Raw genomic sequence first — 21455 nt, forward strand, 5'->3', positions numbered from 1 at the left:
CACCTGTATCCTGTACTGGAGTACTGGCTGAGTCCTGGCTACTCTGCTCCCAGCCCAGCATTCCTGCTGATACCTTCTGGGAGGCAACAGATGATGGCCTAGGTGCCTGCACTCCCGGCATCCACTTGGAAGACCGGGGCCCAGCCATACTTGTAACTGGCATTTGGGGAGTCGCCAGCAGACAGATCTCTGTCTCTTCTCTGTCACTCTACCTTTCAAGCAGATGAAAAACATTTATTTTTAAAAGGCATGATGGTTAAAAGGCCAGACTTGCTTCAGATCTTTACGTTTACAACAGGTTACTAAGGTAGGGAGGAAGCAGGCAGTCATCAGTATGTTTAGATTACAATCCAAAGCACTGGTAGGGGTTGGCTCTAGGACGGCCCCTTAGGGCCTCCAAGATGTGACTGTCTCGGGGCTGTTCATTCTGCCATCATCCTGTGTTTTCATGAGTGATTTTGCCCCTCCCTGAGAGCGACTGATCTGGTCAACACACCTACCCTTAAGTACTTCCCTCGTTAGAATGTTTCAATCCTTTCAGTAACAATCAGTTTCCTTTGTTAAAAATGTCTTTCACTATCTACTCAAAAGGCTGCAAAATTCAAAATGCACGATCCACTCAGGCCCGAGTTTAATGTCAACGTTCTCAGCCCTCGGCTAGCATTTCCCCTGGCACTTAGTATGCGCTCAATAAATGCTTGCCCAAAGTATGAATGAACGAAAGAACTGCCGAACAGAGCCGCCAAGGGGTGTCGGCATGGGAGTTCCAAAGTTCGGGAGGGGACAAGGGGGCGGGCAGAGGCGGTCACGTGACGGGGTGGGGCAAACCCCATGTGCTCCGCTGCGCCGGCGCCCGGCGCGGCTCCGCCCTCCGCGCTGGTCACGTGGTGGCGCCGGCTGCGCCTGCGGAGAAGCGGTGGCCGCCGAGCGGGATCTGTGCGGGGAGCCGGAAATGGTTGTGGACTACGTCTGTGCGGCTGCGTGGGGCTCGGCCGCGCGGACTGAAGGAGACTGAAGGTAAAGCCGCCATGTCCGGGCCCGACCCGGCCCCCCCACCCCCTCCCCCCGCATCCGCCGCCATCCGGGCCGGGACCGGCCACCCTGCACCGCCGCCCCGGCGCCCCGGCCCCGCGGCCCGAGCTCGGGCCCCTGCCCGCCAGGGCTCGATCCCCGGCCCACGTGTGTCCGGCCTGGCTGGGCCTGGCTGCTGGGTGGGGGTGGGGGAGCGCGGGGCCGAACTATGTGGGCCCCGCGGGCTGGGAGGGCGCCGGGTTCGCCGGTCGCGAAATGCCACTCGGGCCCGACCCGGGGAGGCCCGGCGGCCCGCGGGAGCAGCACCGCGGCCCCAGGCCCGCCGCCCCCCCTTCGCGGCCAGGCCGCCGGGAAGTGACACGTTGTTCTTTGGCACTGGCCGGCGCTGCGCAGGGAGGGCGCAGGGGAGGGAGGCGGCGGCGGCGGGCAGGGAGGAGCCCCCGGCCCCGCCCGCCCTCCAGGCCGACCCTCACTTGCTTGAAACCGGCTCGCCGCCGGCCGCCAGCCGCCGCCCGCCTGGCCTTTTAAAGCCCGCCTCCCGCCCTTCCCGGCCTACACTCCTGGGGCGGCGGCAGGCCTCGCCTCTGGCCCTGCCCGGGTTGCCCCCGCGGCAGGCATATCTTCTGCGCCCCTGGGCCAGGCACCGAACCCGGTGTCCCCGGGTGGGGGGGTGGGGACACCACGGCCGAAGCAGCTAGCTCCGTGTGTGATCCGGGAGCCTGGTGCCAGCTTGACCTGGAATTTCCGGTCTGGTTGGTCTCGGGTCCCGCGGAGCCAGGTTGATACCCCTCACCTCCCAACCCCAGGCCCTCGGATGCTCAGAACCTGTAGGCCGCACCGTGGACTTATTCTTAACCGAAGGGGTGAGTGAGGGGGCTCTTTTCAGCAGATCAGGGTGGGTGGATGGAGGTAGTGTGGATTTGACACCGTGTTGGTGGGGTGGGGACACAGCCTGAGTTTTTTCTGCTCCTTCCTCCCCTGGCACCTCCGGCGCTTCGTGTTGGACCCAGCTTCAACCCTTCCCCCACTCTGTTTGCCTTAAGCTTGGGTCCGTTCCCCTTTCCAACCCTCACTCTTTCCCAACAGGTGCTGGGGGGACCCTGATGTGGCACCAAATGAAATGAACAAAGCTCCACAGCCCACAGGCCCCCCGCCCGCCCCATCCCCTGGACTCCCACAGGTAATTAGGGAGGAATTAGCTAGGGTGGGGGTGGGGGAGACCAGGCCGCCGTCAGGAACAGGTTCTAGCCTCTGGATTTTCCCACCCCCATCTGTGTCAGGGCAAAGTGCAGCTGCCTGCTGCCAAATTGAGACAGGTCCCCTGGCTGTCCCCAGGGGCTGTCATGGGGAGGGGGTGTGTGGACTGCCGAGGCTCTTGCTGCAGACCTGCCCCCCTCCCCCCCTGTTTCACCAGCGTGGGTTTCAGCCCCACCCGGGCTTCCCCTCTTGCTGAACTCTGGTCTCCCCCCTTCAGCCAGCGTTTCCCCCGGGGCAGACAGCACCGGTGGTGTTCAGTACGCCACAAGCAACACAAATGAACACGCCTTCTCAGCCCCGCCAGGTGAGGGGCTGTGGGGAGGGGAGTAGGGGGCCTGGGTGGGAGCTGTGGACGGCTTAGGGCAGTGTGGACCTGGGGTGGAAACTGGAGGCTGTGTGCTGGCCTCAGTTTCCTGGCAGTCGGTCTGTGTCCTCTCTTGTGGCTCTGCACTGTGCGCTGTTGGTTACTTATGGTGGCTGGCCCCTGGGGAAGTATGTCGTCGGTGAGGGGGGCTTAACTGGGGTCCTGACGCCTCTGAAAACTGGGGGCAGTGCTTTAGCCCCTGCTGCCCACTTTGCCTCTCCTGGTTCTTTCGCTGAGAGGTTGCCATTGCTCCAGTCCCCTTTCTTGCCTTCTTTTTGGACTATGGCAAGATAAACGCTCTGGCTGGTTTCTTGCCTTCTTCTGTTACCTGAGTTCTCCCTTACTAAGTGGGAGGATTCTTGTCCCACTACTGAGATTTTTTTTTTAACCCCTCATCACCTTGGGGATAATTCTCTTCTTTCCTGTCCCCATGTGCTCTCAGGGAGGATTCAGGTCTCTGCAGGTAATACCCTTTTCCTAATCCTGGACTGTGTCCTGGTCTCACTTTCCCCTCTGCCTTAGGGTCTACAAACAGGGAGTGGGAGGTCTTCAGGGTGGGGACTTTGTGCTGATTGGGTCCTTAGTTTGAGGCTGAGTAGTGCATGTTAGGGGCTAAATCCTGAAGAGTGTATCTGGGAACTAGGAGACTTGCATGTTAGTGGTGAGTTCCTCAGGACCTTAAGTGGAGCAGTGCATGCTGGGGAGGGAGGATGTCCCTGAGAGGGCCTTAGGCATGATACATCTGGGTGTTAGGGAGCCCCTCCAGAGGGCCAGTGTGGTGGAGGTGACATATGTATGCATGGCAGTGAGAATCGGTACACACAAACGCCAAATGTTCGCCTGAGTTTGGAGGCTGTGTGTGAGTCTAAGAGGCCACTTAACCATCAGTTGGTCAAGTGTGTCTTGGAAGGATTGGTCTTTATGCTCTGAACCCCACAGTACTTTCCAGACCATAGAGGCATTGTGGAGGGACTAGTTTGCTGCCCGCTTTCTCTCTCTCAGTGCCGACCTCTTTCCTCCCTCCTGACAGCACTTCTACCCTAGCCGGGCCCAGCCCCCGAGCAGTGCAGCCTCCCGAGTGCAGAGTGCAGCCCCTGCCCGCCCTGGCCCAGCTGCCCATGTCTACCCTGCTGGATCCCAAGTAATGATGATCCCTTCCCAGATCTCATACCCAGCCTCCCAGGGGGCCTACTACATCCCTGGACAGGTGAGGCTGGAGGCTTGGGAGCCATGCACCTTGTGCTGTAACCCTCGCCCCTTCCTGCCCCAACCCTCTTGCCCTGTCTCTTCGTCAGAGATGGGACTTCTGGTCATTGCCCAGAGTTGGCTTGTCCTATCTTGCCCTGCATTCTGTTTGTAGTCTGGTATGGTACTCGTAGCTTCCTCAACTCCTTCTCTTCCCTCTTCTCCCCCCCTCCCCCACCAGGGGCGTTCCACATATGTTGTCCCGACACAGCAGTACCCTGTGCAGCCAGGAGCCCCAGGCTTCTATACGGGTGCAAGCCCTACAGAGTTTGGGACCTATGGTAAGCAAGAGAGGGAGTCAGAGGTGAGAGTGCTTCCCAGGGAACTTCAAAAGTGATCTACTGATTTCTAAAGCCTAAGACCCTTCCCAGGCATGGCTTTGGGGTTAAAAATAATAGGGTTAATAGTTAGTAGGGATTGGTGCTTAATGTTTAACTGGTGTTGGTGGGGGATAAAGACTTGATTTCTGTTGCCAAGGGAGTTGGAGTCCTGCCTGTGTCAGGAACGCAGGCCCAGGCTCCAGCTTGAGGGCCTGGTGGGCTTTCCCGCGACGCTGTTTCTATGGTGGTGGGGAGGTGGGGGCCATGTGACATGGATTTGTGGCTAGCTTTCGTTTGTATTCTAGGAAAGTACTAGTCTGTTCTTTATGGCAGTGGTTTCCAAAACTTTGATCATTGACTATGTACTTTTAAAATGTATATATGTGTGTGTTTGTATATATGTGTGTATAACTTAAACATATAACACTACCCTTGGGGGAAATCAAGTGTAAATCATGTATGAGGTTAAAGAATGCTCCCACTTTGGAGACCATTGCTTTAAGGAATTACTTTTTCTTTCTCTTGGGCCTAGTTCATAATGTTACTTTTTGTTTCCTTGCCCCTCTGCGAAGGGCTGGATACTGGAAGGAGACTAAGGTTGAGTGGAACAGGCTTAGCACATCTTTTTCTCATTCCTAGCCAGAGACTTGAGTTTCTTTCAGATTCAGAGTGACATGTGTGTTGCTGTGGGTGGGGTGTATGCACAGGAGTAGCTTAGAGAGTAGAACAGACCTGCGCCCTCCTGCTAGCAAGCATGTGGTGGGGAAGGAGTGCCTGCTTACAAGGCGTGTGTGTGTCAGTGTCAGGAATTCTTGTAAACGCAGTGTAGACTGGTTCCCCAGCTTCCACAGACACCTAATTCCCTGGGGGAGGAGGGCGGGGCAGGGCAGTGGGCTGGCTGGGAGTGATGAGAGGTTCTGGGGGTGGGAGGTGTTCAAGCATTAGTATATGGTTGGGCCCTGACGCTGCCACCATTCTTCTTTTCTGTCCCCTCCCCCAAGCTGGCGCCTACTACCCAGCCCAAGGTGTGCAGCAGTTTCCCGCTGGTGTGGCCCCTGCGCCGGTTTTGATGAACCAGCCACCCCAGATTGCTCCCAAGAGGGAGCGAAAGACGGTGAGTGGCAGCAGAGGGCTTTGGGGAGGGTCTGGGAAGGGGCGAGTGAAGCTCAGGCACTACTGGGGCATTGTGCTTGAGGGAGCAGGAGGTTGAGGAAGGAGGTCTTTGGCCGGGAACAGGCAGACTTGGGTAGGGTGGAGAGTGGTTTCTGTGGAACACTCGGGTCCTCTTTTTTGCAACGCACTAGCTTTTGGTTTAGAGCATCTCCTAGGAAGACCGACGTGGCTGAGGGTGCAGTTCCTGGGGGTCCTGGGGTGCTGGATATTCTGGTGGCTTGCCTTGGAAGTGGTTTGTTTTCTGTGGCCCCACCCCCCACTCCCAGTCCTGGAAGCTCTTGAGGCCTCCGCCTCTGCTCAGTCCTCAGCCCTGGGCGTGGTGCCCAGAATAGGGTGCCAGGGCTGGGGAAGCCGCTGAGTCACCCTGGCTCCACCCACTGGATCTGGGCCCTGCCCCCAGAGATCAGGCAGACTAGCTACAAGTGAGCCTGGATGGGTGCTTGATGGGGGTTCTGGGGCCCAGGGTGTGCAGGCACTAACTTGGGGATTGCCGGTGGGGCAGGGGTGAGAGAGGGAGGGGCATTGTGATGTACAGGCTGCTCTGTGAGGTCAAAGGTCTCTTGGGGGTGGGGGCTAGGGCAGGGACTACAAGAGCAGCTAGATGGGTTGACAGTAGAACTCATGGGGTTTCTGGCACCCACCCACCTGCTTCCCAGTGGGGGGTGGAGGGTTGACCCAGAGTCTTAGGAGTGGGGCAGGGTGGAGAGGGGGCTCCTCCTGCTTCCCACTCATCCCATAGCTTTCTTTCCTCAGATCCGAATTCGAGATCCAAATCAAGGAGGGAAGGATATCACGGAAGAGATTATGTCAGGGGCCCGCACTGCCTCCACACCCACCCCTCCCCAGGTATTGTCTGCTCTTTGAGTTACACCTTGGCTGGAATGGCTGTGCTTCCCTGCACTCCCAAGTCCCTTCATCTTTTCCTCAACTAAGGGATTGATTTCCCTGCTTTCCTGGCCTTGGCAGAGCTAGAGTAGAAATTGTTCTAGTAAAGAAGGGTTGTGGGAGTCTTCAGTGCAAATTTGGTAACCCTTTGTGTCCTGCAGACTGGAGGTGGTGTGGAGCCTCAGGCTAACGGGGAGACGCCCCAGGTTGCTGTCATCGTCCGGCCAGGTAAGTAGGCAGGGTGAGGCGGAGCTTTCCTGGGGAAATGGAATGTGACAGTTTAGAGTGCCGAGGTGGTGGGGGTGACTTGAGCTGGGTGCTAGATGGTGAGTTAGGCTTCCAGGCAGTGGGATTGTCAGGGTCAGTTGCATTTTAGATGAGAATGGGAAAATAGCCTGGGTGGGGGAAGATTGGGACAAGGGTGTTAAGTGAGGAATACTTTGGCTGAGAGGAGGAATAGTAGTAGCACTGGAGGATTTACCTTTTAGTTACTAATTTTTCCTTTCCGTGGCGTAGATGACCGGTCGCAAGGAGCAATCATCGGGGGCCGACCAGGGCTGCCTGGCCCAGAGCACAGCCCTTCAGAATCCCAGCCTTCATCACCTTCTCCGACCCCATCACCACCCCCGATCTTGGAACCGGGGTCTGAGCCTAATCTTGCGGTCCTCTCTCTTCCTGGGGACACTGTGACATCGGGGATGATACAGATGCCCGTGGAAGAACCACCCCCCATCTCCCGTGAAGCTGGAGAGCCATATTGCCTCTCTCCAGAGCCCACTCCTCTTGCTGAACCCATACTGGAAGTTGAAGTGACACTCAGCAAACCAGTTCCAGTGTCTGAGTTCTCTTCCAGTCCTATCCAGGTTCTCACCCCACTGGCATCTCACAAGATGGAAATTCATGAGCCTAATGGCGTGGTCCCGTCTGAGGATCTGGAACCAGAGGTGGAGTCAAGCCCAGAGCTTGCTCCTCCCCCTCCTCCAGCTTGCCCCTCTGAATCCCCTGTGCCTATCGCTCCAACCGCCCAACCAGAGGAACTGCTCAATGGAGCCCCCTCGCCACCAGCTGTGGACTTAAGCCCAGTCTGTGAGCCTGAGGACCAGGCCAAGGAGGATACAGCGTCTGCAACTCCCCCTGCCGTTCCATCTGCCACTCCAGCTACAGCTCCCCCAGCTACTTCCCCTGCTCAGGAGGAAGAAGGGGAGGAAGAGGAAGAAGAGGAAGAGGGAGAAGCAGGAGAAGCTGAAAGTGAGAAGGGAGGAGAGGACCTACATCCCACAGAGAGCACCCCTGTCCCTGCCCACTTACCCCAGAATGTGGAGGCAGTAGCAGCCACCCAAGGTAAAGTGGATGGTGGAGGTGGGGCTGGCCTGGAGGCGTGGTTGCTCCTCTTGGCTGGTCATCTCCCCCTGTGTGCCATTGTGTCTGGTCATAGAAGCCTGTGATGGAACCTAAGAGCTCCAGGAAGGACTTTGTAAAGCCTGGACAGAGTGATGGAAGGAGGAAATCATGTACTGGGCTGCTTTTTATTTTTCCCTGGGGTTAACAGTAATCCTTAAAAATTATTCCCACCCCTCCTTTTCTTTTTTTCAATTAGTGGCAGTATCTGTGCCAAAGAGGAGACGGAAAATTAAGGAGCTCAACAAAAAGGAGGCTGTGGGAGACCTTCTAGATGCCTTCAAAGAGGTAAGGAAGCAGAAGGTAGGAGAGCGAGCACAGTCTGGGTATGAAACTGGTCATTCTGTGATCCAAACTGGGCTGTGCCCTTGTTCCAGGTGAACCCGGCAGTGCCAGAGGTGGAGAATCAGCCTCCTGCTGGCAGCAATCCAACACCAGAGTCGGAGGGCAGCAGTGGGCCCTCCCGGCCCGAGGAAGCAGATGAGACCTGGGACGCAAAGGAAGACAAAATTCACAATGCTGAGAACATCCAGCCTGGGGAACAGAAGTATGAGTACAAGTCAGGTAGGCTGGAGCGGGAGGGTTGGAAAGGGCTGCAGGTGCTTCCAGGGCATCAGGAGACAAGCATATCAGTGGTTCATCCTCTCTTCTTGCAGATCAGTGGAGGCCTCTAAACCTTGAGGAGAAAAAGCGTTATGACCGTGAGTTCCTGCTTGGCTTTCAGTTCATCTTTGCCAGTATGAAGAAGCCGGAGGGGTTGCCCCATATCAGTGATGTGGTGTTGGACAAGGTTGGTGGTTTGAGGGGGAGGAGGGCAAGTGTGGGTTGGATGGAGTGGGGAGGTGCCTGAGATCCTTAGAAGTAATCAGAAGCCTTAGCCAGCTCTTGAGGCCTTCTGTCTTCTCTTCACAGGCCAATAAGACGCCACTACGGCCGCTGGATCCCTCCAGACTATCAGGCATAAATTGCGGCCCAGACTTCACCCCATCTTTTGCCAACCTTGGCCGACCAGCCCTGAGCAGCCGCGGGCCCCCAAGGGGTGGGCCAGGTGGGGAGCTGCCCCGAGGGCCGGTGAGTGGGGGCTGGCTGAAGACACAGGTGGGCAAGGGGGCAGGATGGGGACACGTCAGCCTTGGTGTCACATGTGCTGAGCAGTTCTGTGTTTTTCCCTTGTCTTCCTCCCTTGCTTAGCAGGCTGGCCTGGGTCCCCGGCGCTCTCAGCCAGGCCCCCGAAAGGAGCCCCGCAAGATCATTGCCTCAGTGATAATGACTGAAGATATAAAACTGAACAAAGCAGAGAAGGCCTGGAAACCCAGCAGCAAGCGGACAGCGGCTGATAAGGATCGAGGGGAAGAGGATGCTGATGGCAGCAAAACCCAGGTACTGGCAAGTCCTGTGTCTGTCTGGTCTCCATTTCTGCTCCACAGAGTACCGTCTGAGCTGACTTTGACCTCTATGGCTGTCTGACCTTATCACTAGCATCTGCCAAAGTCCCTACCCCCCTCTTTTCCTCTCAGCTACCCTACCCCTATTCTTCTGAGGACCTCTCTGGACCCTTTGTGTTTGTCCCCTCTCCCCGCCAGGACCTGTTCCGCAGGGTGCGCTCCATCTTGAATAAGCTGACACCCCAGATGTTCCAGCAGCTGATGAAGCAGGTGACGCAGCTGGCCATCGACACCGAGGAGCGCCTCAAAGGGGTCATTGACCTCATCTTTGAGAAGGCCATTTCGGAACCCAACTTCTCAGTGGCCTATGCCAACATGTGCCGCTGCCTCATGGCGGTTAGTTCCCAGTTTTCTCAGTTTCATGGTCCAGCTTCCCAGCTTTTTGGTTCTCCAGCCTGTGCTGTGGATGGCAGCTTGGGGGTGGGGGCGGCAAAGCTGAGGTCAGAGGTCTTCTTGGGGGAATCTCCTTGCCCTGGGCTAGTTTGAGTGTGACATTCTCTTTGACATACAGCTGAAAGTGCCCACTACAGAAAAGCCAACAGTGACTGTGAACTTCCGAAAACTGTTGTTGAATCGGTGTCAGAAGGAATTTGAGAAGGACAAGGATGATGATGAGGTTTTTGAAAAAAAGCAAAAGGAGATGGATGAAGCTGCTACGGTGAGAAAGCCCACCTGAAGTTTGTAGTCCACTCACTGCCTTCCCTTCCCCCAGCTGCTCCTCGGCTGTAGAACTGCTGAGGCCAAGTCGGGTGGGGACAGTGGTGTGTTGGGAGTTTCTCTGCCTCAGGACATCAGTGCTTACTGCTAGATGGCTATTGAGATAGCAGAGGAGAAAAGTTCTAGTTGAGTAACTGGGCATCTTTGACGCGATCCCTGTCCCATGACTGGCAGGCAGAGGAGCGGGGACGCCTGAAGGAAGAGCTGGAAGAGGCTCGGGACATAGCCCGGCGGCGCTCCTTAGGAAATATCAAGTTTATTGGAGAATTGTTCAAGCTGAAGATGTTAACAGAGGCAATAATGCACGACTGTGTGGTCAAACTACTTAAGAACCATGATGAAGAGTCTCTGGAATGCCTGTGCCGTCTGCTCACCACCATTGGCAAAGACCTGGATTTTGAAAAAGCCAAGGTAAGGATTCGGGGCTGTGGGCAGGGTGGGGCTGAAGCCTACTGTTCCCTGGTGATGGCCTTGTTTGGCTGTTGAGTCTGGGCTGCTGAGGCTCAGTGATGGAGCTAAGGGCCTATAGCTAGGTGTGAGATGTTGAAAGTTCCTGACCTGATTGGTTTTGCTTCTTCCTAGCCCCGAATGGATCAGTATTTCAACCAGATGGAAAAAATCATTAAAGAAAAGAAGACTTCATCCCGCATCCGCTTTATGCTGCAGGATGTACTAGATCTCCGACAGGTGTGTGTCCCCTCCTCCACTTCCCGACGCTGCCTTGTCTGCCCACTTCACCTCCCTCCCCCCGACGATTACAACTGGCTTCCTGTCCCCGCAGAGCAATTGGGTGCCACGGCGAGGGGATCAGGGTCCCAAGACCATTGACCAGATCCACAAGGAGGCTGAAATGGAGGAGCATAGGGAACACATCAAAGTGCAGCAGCTCATGGCCAAGGGCAGTGACAAGCGTCGGGGTGGCCCTCCCGGCCCACCCATCAGTGAGTTTGAGGCTGGGGTTGAGGAGGGGGCAGTGAAGGAACCAAATCGTGCTTTCCTCTGATGACTTCCTGATAGTGCCACGTGTCTGGGCCACTGAGTCCTCATGATGGAACTGAGGATCTGAGGAAGAGAAGTTGGGGATTCCTGAGGGGGTGGGGCTGTTGGAATTTACTTGTGATTCCAATATGCCCCTCTTTGTCCCAGGCCGTGGCCTTCCACTTGTGGACGATGGTGGCTGGAATACAGTCCCCATCAGCAAAGGCAGCCGTCCCATCGACACCTCACGACTCACCAAGATCACGAAGGTAGGGGTGTGCTGGATGGGTGATGCGAGTGAGGCAGAGTATGAAGAGGGATTGAGCAGGTGTTAAGCTTGGGTTTGGATCTTGGTCCCCTTTTCTAAAGTTAGGAAGGTGACAACGTAGTCTTCCCTGTTAAAATAACTGGTTAGAATGCTGGAGCCAGGACTGCGAGCTCTGGGAGATGTATTCCCATTGGTCTGGCCAGGTGCCAGCAAAGTGACAAGCATGCCAGATCTAGCTTATTGCCTGCTTCTGTGCATCCCGTGAGCTGAGAATGGTTTTTATGTTTTAAATGTTGGGGGAAAATCAGAAGATGGCGTGATAATGTGAAAGTAACATAAATCTTAAAATTTTACTGTCTGTAGACACAGTGTATTGGAATGCAGTTATATTCATTCCTTTAAGTATCATCTGTAGCTACAAGCATGCTACAGTGGCAGAAGTGGGTGGTTGCAGTAGGGACTTGGAAGCCTAAATCTTTACTGGCTGGCCTTTTCACAGAAAAGGTTTGCCTAATCATCAGTCTGGGACATTTACTACCTGTGTGACCGTGTGTGGTAGTGCTGATCAGAGGCTTTGGCCAGGCCAGACCCATGGCTCTCTACTCCCTTTCTTTCCTCAGCCTGGCTCTATTGATTCTAACAACCAGCTCTTTGCACCTGGAGGGCGCCTGAGCTGGGGCAAAGGCAGCAGTGGAGGCTCAGGAGCCAAGCCCTCAGACGCAGGTATGGAGGCTGCTGTGTGGAACCGGGTGGTTGCAGGCTGTGCTCCCTTGAAGGCAGAGCCTTACCTAGAGTTTCAAGATCATCCAGAAGATGATGTATGTGATTCCAAAGGTGGCTCCTTTGTCTTGGCCCTGGGACCACATGTCCTAAAAGACAAGTAGGGGAGATAAAGGAAGAATCGGGAAGAGAGCTTAATTAGGGTTTTTGGTCTCCCTAGCATCGGAGGTTTCTCGTCCAGCTACCAGTACCTTGAATCGCTTTTCAGCCCTTCAACAAGCAGTGCCCACAGAAAGCACGGATAACAGACGAGTGGTACAGAGGTGAGATTTCGTACGTGTCATCTTCACACAGAGTGTGGCAGCTGGGTTTCACTTGTTGCTGTAGGATGGGAACTTCTACTTGCAGTACCTGGGTCCCCTGGCTGAGATTGAGGCATATTCCTGATACCACGAATGCATGTTGTCAGTGAGTGCCTGGGCAATATGGGTGAGGAATGGCTTGCCTGTCTTTCTTCCAGGAGTAGCTTGAGTCGGGAACGAGGTGAGAAAGCTGGGGACCGAGGAGACCGCCTAGAGCGGAGTGAACGGGGAGGTGACCGAGGGGACCGGCTGGACCGCGCACGGGCACCGGCCACGAAGCGGAGCTTCAGCAAGGAAGTGGAGGAACGGAGTAGAGAACGGCCCTCCCAGCCCGAGGGACTACGCAAGGCAGCTAGCCTCACAGAGGATCGGGACCGAGGGCGGGACGCTGGTGAGAGGCCAGGAGAGGAGTGGTGGGGGAGGCTGTGGGCTGGTTTGGGACGAGCCGGCCTGCAGATCTCTTGAGAGCTCCAGACTGTGCTAGAGAGCCTGGAAGTGAAGAGTATCTTTGATCTGTGTTTTCAGCAAAGCGGGAAGCCACCCTGCCCCCTGTGAGCTCGCCGAAGGCTGCACTCTCTGAAGAGGAGCTGGAGAAGAAATCTAAGGCCATCATTGAGGAATACCTCCATCTCAACGACATGAAGGTAGGCAGTACAGGGTGGGGAGAGGTCTGCGGGGTTGCTGATTGAGCGGGTAGCCACGTTAGGCATGGAGGTGCTGCCTCCTGACCAGACGGTGACCATGTTCTCTCTCGTGCCCTGTGCTCCTCAGGAGGCAGTGCAGTGTGTCCAGGAACTGGCCTCACCCTCTCTGCTCTTCATCTTTGTGCGACATGGCATAGAGTCCACACTGGAGCGCAGTGCCATTGCTCGTGAGCGTATGGGACAGCTGCTGCACCAGCTGCTCTCTGCTGGCCACCTCTCCACTGCTCAGTACTACCAAGGGTATGGCTGATTTCCATGGCCCTCCTCCATTCACATACCTACAACTTTCCTGTCTCCTATGGGGATCCGACGAACCCTGTATCAGAGTGGAAGCTCCCCAGCATCTTGGTGAACAGTAATTTAGGAGTGGTAAGGGGCAATGAGCCATCTAAGACAAGAAGGTGGTCTTAGCTTGAGATAATTGCCCCATGTCTAAAAAGTGTTCTTGGGGGGCTCTGCAGTTGGTTCTTGGCTATGTTGTTCCTGGCTTGTCTCCCTAGAATGCTGACTTGGAATTACCTTTGCAGGCTGTATGAGATCCTAGAATTGGCTGAGGACATGGAAATTGACATACCCCATGTGTGGCTCTACCTAGCGGAACTAGTAACACCCATTATGCAGGAAGGTGGTGTGCCCATGGGGGAGCTGTTCAGGTAAGATACTGGTAGATACTGGTAGAAAGGGGTTGGGAGAAGGAGCAGCTGGGGATGTCTGGATGTGGAAGCTGGCAACATTGGGTTTTTCTGTTTTCCTAGGGAGATTACGAAGCATTTGAGACCTTTGGGCAAAGCTGCTTCCCTGTTGCTGGAGATCCTGCGACTCCTATGCAAAAGCATGGTGAGTGAGGCCTTTCGGAGGCTGTGTTCAGGACTCCTCAGATGTGGTTCGGCTGCTTGTGGTGGTCATGAAGCCTCCATGTTCCTTTGATGGGATGGAGTAATGGTGACAGCAGGACCATGCTCATACCTGAAAGAGGAAATGTTGGGTGGGCAGTGACCTCAGACACTTCTGCCATGAGTTCTGGCCAAAGCTAGAGAAAGAGTGGCCTGTGACTGACTGATTGATTGTTCTCACGCATTCAGTTAGCATTTCTTTGAATATTTGCCATGTACTAAACACTGGGATACAGCAGGGGATAGGAAACAAGTTGGTAGAGAAAATAAGAAATGGTAGCCTAGGAGTGGGGTAGCCATTTGGCCTAGTGGTTAAAAATGCTTACGTCCCATCCTGAGTGTCTGGACTTGATTCCCAGCTCTATCTCCCGGTTCTAGTTTGTTGCTAATGCAGGCCCCAAGTGGTACTGGTGATGGCTCAGTTAATTCGGTTTACGCCATCCGCTTGGGAAACATGGGTTGTGGTCTCAGCTCTTGATTGGCCTATATCTGGCTCCCGCTGTTTGGGGCATTTGGGGAGTGAACCAGTGGAAGGGAGCGTTCTCTATTTTTCAAGTAAATTTTGTTTTAAAACACCAGTGTGAAGTAAGTTGAAACGGAATGTCTCAAGTACTGTGAGGTTGCTCACCAGCATTTGCAGTGTTCATGCAAGAAGGCTTTCTTTGAAGGGCACTGAAGTTGCTTTATGAAAGTTGATTGGTGAGTGTAAAGGTGGCACTGAAGTTGCTTTATGATAGTTGATTGGTGAGTGTAAAGGTAGCAAGATGGGGAAAGGCTTTTTGGGTGTGGTTGTGAGAAACTGGAACATGCAGTTTCAAAACAGTATACCTCTCTGGTACCTGCAGGAAAGAGACTGGGTTAAAAGGACTTATTCTCTCAGTGTCAGATGGTCCTTTTAGGTAAACATATGTACCAGGGCAGTTTCTGTTCAGAAAATAAGCATATTGTACTCTGTCTGTACCTGTGGTCCTTAATGTATGAGGGTTTCAATTTAGGATTTTTCAACTTTGTGATAGGTTTTTCAAGGTATCGAGTGCATTTTCAGCTTAGGGTATTTTTGACTTAGAATGTTTTTTGTTTTTTCTTTTTTTAAAATGTACTTATTTGAAAGGCAGAGTTACGAGAGGCAGGGAGAGAGAGAAAGGTCTTCCATCCAATGGTTCACTCCCCAGATGGCCACAGTGGCCGGAGCTGGGACGAGCTGAAGCCAGGAGCTTCCTCTGGGTCTCCTACGCAGGTGCAGGGTTCCAAGTACTTGGGCCATCTTCTGCTGCTTTCTCAGGCCATAGCAGAGAGCTGGATTGGAAGTGGAGCAGCCGGGACTCAAACCGGCACCCATATGGGAAACCAGCACTGCAGGCAGTGGCTTTACCTGCTACGCCACAGCGCTGACCCCAGGTTTGTTTTTTTTTTTTTTTTTTTTTTTGAAATGTAGCCCCATTGTAAGTCAAAAAGCATATGTCATTGATCTAAGGTGCTGTGGATTGGAAGATTTATTACCTATGCATCGCTAAGAAAAAAGATTCACAGTCTTATTTTTAAAATGTGGTAGTGTATCAGCTGTGATGTGTCTTTCTTACAGTGTTTAAAATATGAAGAAGTCGGCCGGTGCCGCGGCTCACTAGGCTAATCCTCCGCCTAGCGGCGCTGGCACACCAGGTTCTAGTCCTGGTCGGGGCACCGGATTCTGTCCCAGTTGCCCCTCTTCCAGGCCAGCTCTCTGCTGTGGCCAGGGAGTGCAGTGGAGGATGGCCCAAGTCCTTGGGCCCTGCACCCCATGGGAGACCAGGATAAGCATCTGGCTCCTGCCATCGGATCAGCGCGGTGCACTGGCTGCAGCGCGCCGCCGCGGCGGCCATTGGAGGGTGAACCAACGGCAAAGGAAGACCTTTCTCTCTCTCACTGTCCACTCTGCCTGTCCAAAAAAAAAAAAAAAAAGAAGAAATCATTTAAAATAGAATCATGAAATTTTGTTTTAAATATTTTACTTAATTATTTTAGAGGTAGAGTTACAGACAGTGAGAGGGAGAGACAGAGAGAAAGGTTTTCCTTTCGTTGGTTCACTCCCCAAATGGCCAAAACGGCTGGAGCTGCACCGATCCGAAACCAGGAGCCAGGTGCTTCTTCCCAGTCTCCCATGTGGGTGCAGGGGCCCAAGCACTTGGGCCATCTTATACTGCTTTACCAGGCCACAGCAGAGAGCTAGATTGGAAGAGGAGCAGCTGGGACTAGAATGGGCGCCCATATGGGATGCTGCCGCAACAGGCGGAGGATTAACCTACTGTGCCATGGCGCTGGCTCCATGAAATTGTTAACAGCTGATGTCATCACTCTGCATATTTTTTGTTATAAAAGTGATAGCTGTGGGGTCTCTTGCTGCTTAAAGAAAATGGGCTCAGACTGCTATTTAAGATTTACTTATTTATTTTATTTATTTATTTATTTTTGACATGCAGAGTGGATAGTGAGAGAGAGAGACAGAGAGAAAGGTCTTCCTTTTTGCCGTTGGTTCACCCTCCAATGGCCGCTGCGGCTAGCGCATCGCGCTGATCCGAAGGCAGGAGCCAGGTGCTTCTCCTGGTCTCCCATGCGGGTGCAGGGCCCAAGGACTTGGGCCATCCTCCACTGCCTTCCCGGGCCACAGCAGAGAGCTGGCCTGGAAGAGGGGCAACCGGGATAGAATCCGGCGCCCTGACCGGGACTAGAACCTGGTGTGCCGGCGCCGCAAGGCGGAGGATTAGCCTGTTAAGCCACGGCGCCGGCCCATTTACTTATTTATTTTAAAGAGTTACACACGCACACACGCACATGGAGAGAGAGGGAGGAAAGGAAGGAGGAAGGGAAGGGATCTCTTCATCTGCTGGTTCACTCCCCAAATAGCCACGATAGCCAGGCTAAAGCCGGGAGCCCGTACCTCCATCCTGGTTTCTCACGTGGGTGGCAGAGTCCCAGGTACTTAGACCATCATTCGCTGCTTTTCTAGCCTCATTTGTAGGGAATTGGAAGGGAAGCTGAGTGGCCAGAACTTGAACCAGCGCTCCGGGATGGGATGCCATCATTACAAGCACGGCTTAACCCACAGTGTCACAGGGCCAGCCCTGCATTACTGTTTTTGTGGGAATTTCTGGTTTGTGTTGTGGGGGTGAGGGTGTATCTGCTTTTGAGACTTTCTGGTGACGTTGGAAGACTAGGAGGGAGGAGGGTATTTGCATTTGCTTGTTCACGGTTTTGAGGGCCTTTCCCTCACCCTACTGGCAGTACTGTGGTAGACGAGTTCCTGTTTATCTGTGTGGGTATCTGATGTCTGCCCTGCAGTGGACTTAAAGGCGTGGAAGGATTGTGTCTATGGGGTACCTCTGCCATCCTTAGCTTCTAGCAGGTACCTAGTGGGCTTTCAGTGAGTACCTGCTGGATGATTGTTGTGGAGCTGTTTGGTTCTTGGAGAGACGGGGTGGCTGAACTGGTCTTGTATTTTTCCAGGGCCCCAAAAAAGTGGGCATATTGTGGCGTGAGGCTGGGCTCAGCTGGAAAGAATTTCTGCCTGAAGGCCAGGATGTCGGTGCATTCATCACTGAACAGGTTTGAGGCTGGGGTTAGGTTAATTTTAGCATCTGGGCCTGGCCAGTCTTCTCCCTCTGCCTTCATCTCTCAGGTGGGACCTGTTCATCTCTCAACATGGGACCTGTTGACTGGTTCTTTTTGATTGCAGAAGGTGGAGTATACCCTGGGAGAGGAGTCCGAAGCCCCTGGCCAGAGGGCACTGTCCTCTGAGGAGCTGAGCAGGCAGCTGGAGAAGCTGCTGAAGGAGGGCAGCAGTAACCAGCGGGTGTTCGACTGGATAGAGGTGCGAGATTGGGGGATGAGCGGGAGGGTTTTCTTAGAGTGAAGTTTGGGGGTACAGGAGTGGACCTTGGGCCTAATTTTCAACCTGTGGACCATGTGTCTCTTGTATAGGCCAACCTGAGTGAGCAGCAGATGGCATCCAACACGTTAGTTCGAGCCCTCATGACTGCTGTCTGCTATTCGGCAATTATCTGTAAGAGGAGCCAGGGAGGTGGTGGGAGCAGGGGTGAGGGGTTCAGCCTTTGCCTCCTAGGTCTGAAACAGCTTATGAACTTATTTCACTTGCCCCTGTCTTCTTTCCTGCAGTTGAGACTCCCCTCCGCGTGGATGTTGCAGTGCTGAAAGCACGAGCGAAACTGCTACAGAAATACCTGTGTGATGAGCAGAAGGAGCTGCAAGCACTCTATGCCCTCCAGGCCCTTGTAGTGACCTTAGAACAGCCCGCCAGTAAGAGCCAGGCCTCGGGGATGGGGGTGGGCTGGAGGGACCGCCAGAGAGTAGTCATGGAAGGGTTTCAGTCCGCGAAAGGCTGATAGTCATTGGCACAGTGCCTTGATGCTTTGGTGCCTTCTCCCTAACTTTATTTCTCTGTCTACAAATGGAGGAAGTTGGACTCAACCTTGAAGGTTAATGGACTGACTGCTTTGTGCTTAGTATCTGTTAGATAGCAGCAGTAGAGGTGAGAACATGATAGCATCTGTCAGGGGCTGCCATGTGTCCCAGCTGTCTGGCACAGCGCCGGAGGCTCAGCTTGCCTGCCTCATTTAGTTGTCACCATGGTTGTTTAGGGTAGATGGTGTTACCCCCGTTTTCTGTATTGAGAGGCTGAGTCTTGGTTACATGGGTGAGGTTATGCACTTGAGTAATAGCTGTGTGTTATCAGGGCATTGGGGTGCTCACAGCGACTAGGCCAGCTGCAGGTCTCGTGCTGACGGGGAGTGATGAGGTGGGGGTGCTGTCTGCAAGCACACTATAGTCTCAGGAGTGGTGACTGGGAAATTAGCCAAATGACCAGTGGGAAGCGGGGAGGGAGCTTTTAAGCAAAGGCTCTGTGTGTGAAAGGCCCCAAAGTTGGGTGAATTCAACACAAGGGAAGAGGGCTGTGGCAGGAAGGCAGGCCTGTTGAGGGGGAGCTCAGCGGCCTGTGGTGAGTGAGAGGCAAGATGGGGCTGGAGAGACAGGGCCCGTGTTGTGTAGGACTGGTATGTTGATCATCCTGCCACAGTGAGAAGAAGGGTTTGGGGTGGTGTGAGTGAATGTGGCAGGCTGGTGGCTCAGTAGAGGTGAGGGAGGAGTGGTGAGCAGAGTTAAGTAACTCTGGAAGTGAGGTGAGCAGCTCTTGGTCACACCAACCTGGGGATGGGGCTGTGAGAGACTGGAAGTCATGGAGGACTCTCGGGATGGTTTCAGCAGGGAGACGATGGTGTGGTGCTGGGATCGGGAACACTGGAACAAGTTGTCAGCGGTCTCTGTGTGAGAAGAGCCAAGTGTCAGGTAGCTGGGTGTCAGTCCGTTTGGGAAGAGGAAGAGGTCAGGGCAGGCGGCAGGTCTGAGTTGCTCTTAGAGGAAGGTATGGGGTTGTCTGAGGGAGTGGTGAGGCCTGGGGATAGGATCCTGTGGAGGTGGCACACAAACAGGTAGAGATCAGAGGAAGGCTGAGCCCTGTGAACAAAGTGGCAGTCCCAGATGCTGCCTAGAGTTCATAGGGACATGACTGAAAATTAAGGGGTTCTGGGATCTAAAATCGTGACCACCACAGCAGAAACTATTTGGTGGGGTTGGGGGAGGGCTCTGGATTGGAAAGGATTGAGAAATACTCGAGTAAGACAAGAAGAAAGGAAAACAGCAAGTATAGACAATCTTCTTGAGTGTTACGAGACAGAGTCCTTGTTTGGTTAGAGGGCTGGGTGGACTTTGATTGTATAGGATCCACAAGGTGGTGTGCCTGGGATTGGGAGTGCCACTGTGGGGCAAGTGGAAGATGAGCCATTCTAGTGGGATGAGAGTCTGGGCCGGGGTGGGGCTGGGGGTGAGTTGCGGGGGCCCAGCTGTGTCAGTTCCCTCGTGGAGTGCTGCCTCGGTCAGGGACTTGGCAGGTCTGACTGCAGTTCTGTGCTGTTTCACTTCGCTTACTCTACTGCCCTCTGGTTTTAGGAATGTGCAGTTTGGTTTAGGAAGACTGATGGTTCATAGTGGGACTAGGATAGGTTGTGTTCAGGGGTTATAAGACAGGTGCTTGGGAAAGGCTACCTCGCAGCCAGAGATGGTGAACAGTGAGGCAGAGTGTTCTGGTTGAGTCTTGAAGAATTCCAGGAAGGTGACGAGAGAGGTTGGTCCTGGCAAGGGGGTGTAGCAGCTACAGATGCATCCAGGGCTAGAGAAGGGTATATGGGAACAAAGAATTGGGACCAAGAGTTTTTGTTGAGATGTTTGGGGCTCAGTGAATGTTCTAGATAGATTATACCCTCAACATTTATGACTTGGATTCCCCAAAATCAGGAGCATCAATTCTGCGTATTTTTTCCCCATTAAAGATATTTTGAGTGGAGAAATTAGAAGCTGCCAAGGTGAGGCTAGGCGAGTTCATGTTTTTTTTTCCAATGGCTGAGTGACTCATTCCTGCACACCAGTCTCTTCGACCATGAGATTAACGTCCTGTCAGACCCAGTCACTCTGGACTGGTCAGACACAAATGACAGGCTGGTGGGTGAGGGTCTTGTTTTAACCCTGGAGCTTGGGAGGGACCCTGGGGGCAGGCTGGCGTGGCTGTGACCACGTGACTAACTGCTGTCCTGCCTGCTTTCAGACCTGCTTCGGATGTTCTTTGATGCCCTGTATGACGAAGACGTGGTGAAGGAGGAAGCGTTCTACAGCTGGGAGAGTAGCAAGGACCCTGCTGAGCAGCAGGGCAAGGGCGTGGCCCTTAAATCTGTCACAGCCTTCTTCAAGTGGCTTCGTGAGGCGGAGGAGGAGGAATCCGACCACAACTGAGGGCGGGTGGGGCCGGGGACTTGGAGCCCCATGGACACGCGGATGGCTCTGCCCGCTGCCTGGACTGCAGGGGGGCGGCAGCGGCGGCAGCGGTGGCAGTGGGTACCTGTAGTGCGATGTGTCTGAGCTAATAAAGTGGCTGAAGAGGCAGGATGGCTTGGGGCTGCCTGGGGCCCCCCTCCAGGATGCTGCCAGGTGTCCCTCTCCTCCCCCTGGGGCACAGAGATATATTATATATAAAGTCTTGAAATTTGGTGTGTCTTGGGGGGGGGCCACCACCGCCTGCCCCCTGGGGTCCTTTTTTATTTTCTGAAAATCACTCTTGGGACTGCCGTCCTCGCTGCTGGGGGCATATGCCCCAGCCCCTGCACCACCCCTGCTGCTGCCTGGGCAGGGGGAGGGGGGGCACGGTGCCTGTAATTATTAAACATGAATTCAATTAAGCTCACTGCCTCTCTGCTTTATGGCCTTCTCCCTCTGGAGAAGGGGTATGGATACGTGGGCATCCCCCCCTTTCCAGAGCTGGCACAGTAGCACTGTTCCCTCTAACCTGGCACCCCTCCTCTTCCCCTGTCCATGATTGTGGGGATTTTGGGAGCCACTTTTCTGGAAGGTGGGAACTTGAGGTATGCACCATGGGGTGGCTCCTTGGTGAGGAGCGGAGTTGGCAGACAGCTGTGAAGTAATTGACATTCTTGGAGATGCTTGCCGTCCTACCAGAAGGGCTGATCCAGGACCTTAAGTATCGAAACGGCTCTAGGCTTCAGGCTGGTTCTAGCCAAGAGAAGTCCTTTATGGCTTCGAGATGTCACCTGTGAAATGAGGGGGCTGGATGGAGTTCATTGTCCCGTCCCTGTGTA

General features: G+C 54.2%; 1 protein-coding gene and 1 non-coding gene across 7 annotated transcripts; both read left to right on the top strand.

Annotated features, from left to right (window-relative positions):
* Positions 1-902: 902 nt before the first annotated feature.
* EIF4G1 (eukaryotic translation initiation factor 4 gamma 1) lies at positions 903-21038 on the top strand. 6 transcript variants are annotated; one of them, XM_062210626.1, is made up of 33 exons: positions 903-1017; positions 1811-1895; positions 2119-2212; positions 2507-2593; positions 3684-3860; positions 4080-4179; positions 5220-5332; positions 6145-6237; positions 6438-6504; positions 6793-7617; positions 7874-7962; positions 8052-8238; positions 8331-8464; positions 8587-8745; positions 8866-9054; positions 9258-9455; positions 9631-9777; positions 10011-10247; positions 10419-10523; positions 10618-10777; positions 10983-11083; positions 11703-11805; positions 12023-12125; positions 12323-12555; positions 12690-12808; positions 12936-13108; positions 13396-13521; positions 13624-13705; positions 17242-17340; positions 17471-17605; positions 17716-17797; positions 17911-18051; positions 20411-21038. In XM_062210626.1, the coding sequence occupies exons 3-33, from the start codon at positions 2153-2155 to the stop codon at positions 20593-20595; spliced, it is 4809 nt and encodes a 1602-aa protein (XP_062066610.1). In that variant the 5' UTR covers positions 903-1017; positions 1811-1895; positions 2119-2152; the 3' UTR covers positions 20596-21038. The 6 variants fall into 6 exon arrangements, with proteins under 6 accessions (XP_062066610.1, XP_062066601.1, XP_062066626.1 ...); XM_062210617.1 differs by having other exon boundaries at positions 1839-1895; XM_062210642.1 differs by having other exon boundaries at positions 1839-1895; positions 8869-9054.
* Positions 10831-10906, top strand: LOC133753016 (small nucleolar RNA SNORD66). Its single transcript, XR_009865016.1, has one exon. It is a non-coding gene; the product is annotated as a small nucleolar RNA SNORD66 (small nucleolar RNA).
* Positions 21039-21455: the final 417 nt, after the last annotated feature.

This window comes from Lepus europaeus, chromosome 2, assembly GCF_033115175.1.
Source record: "Lepus europaeus isolate LE1 chromosome 2, mLepTim1.pri, whole genome shotgun sequence".
Lineage (NCBI taxonomy): Eukaryota > Metazoa > Chordata > Mammalia > Lagomorpha > Leporidae > Lepus > Lepus europaeus.

Excerpts from the sequence above, each read along its gene's own strand:
- EIF4G1 (XM_062210626.1), top strand. The coding sequence starts at position 2,153 with ATGAACAAAGCTCCACAGCCCACAGGCCCCCCGCCCGCCCCATCCCCT. Across the intron at positions 5,333-6,144 it reads CCAAGAGGGAGCGAAAGACG|ATCCGAATTCGAGATCCAAA; the intron begins GTGAGTGGCAGC and ends TTCTTTCCTCAG. Across the intron at positions 18,052-20,410 it reads GACCTTAGAACAGCCCGCCA|ACCTGCTTCGGATGTTCTTT; the intron begins GTAAGAGCCAGG and ends GCCTGCTTTCAG.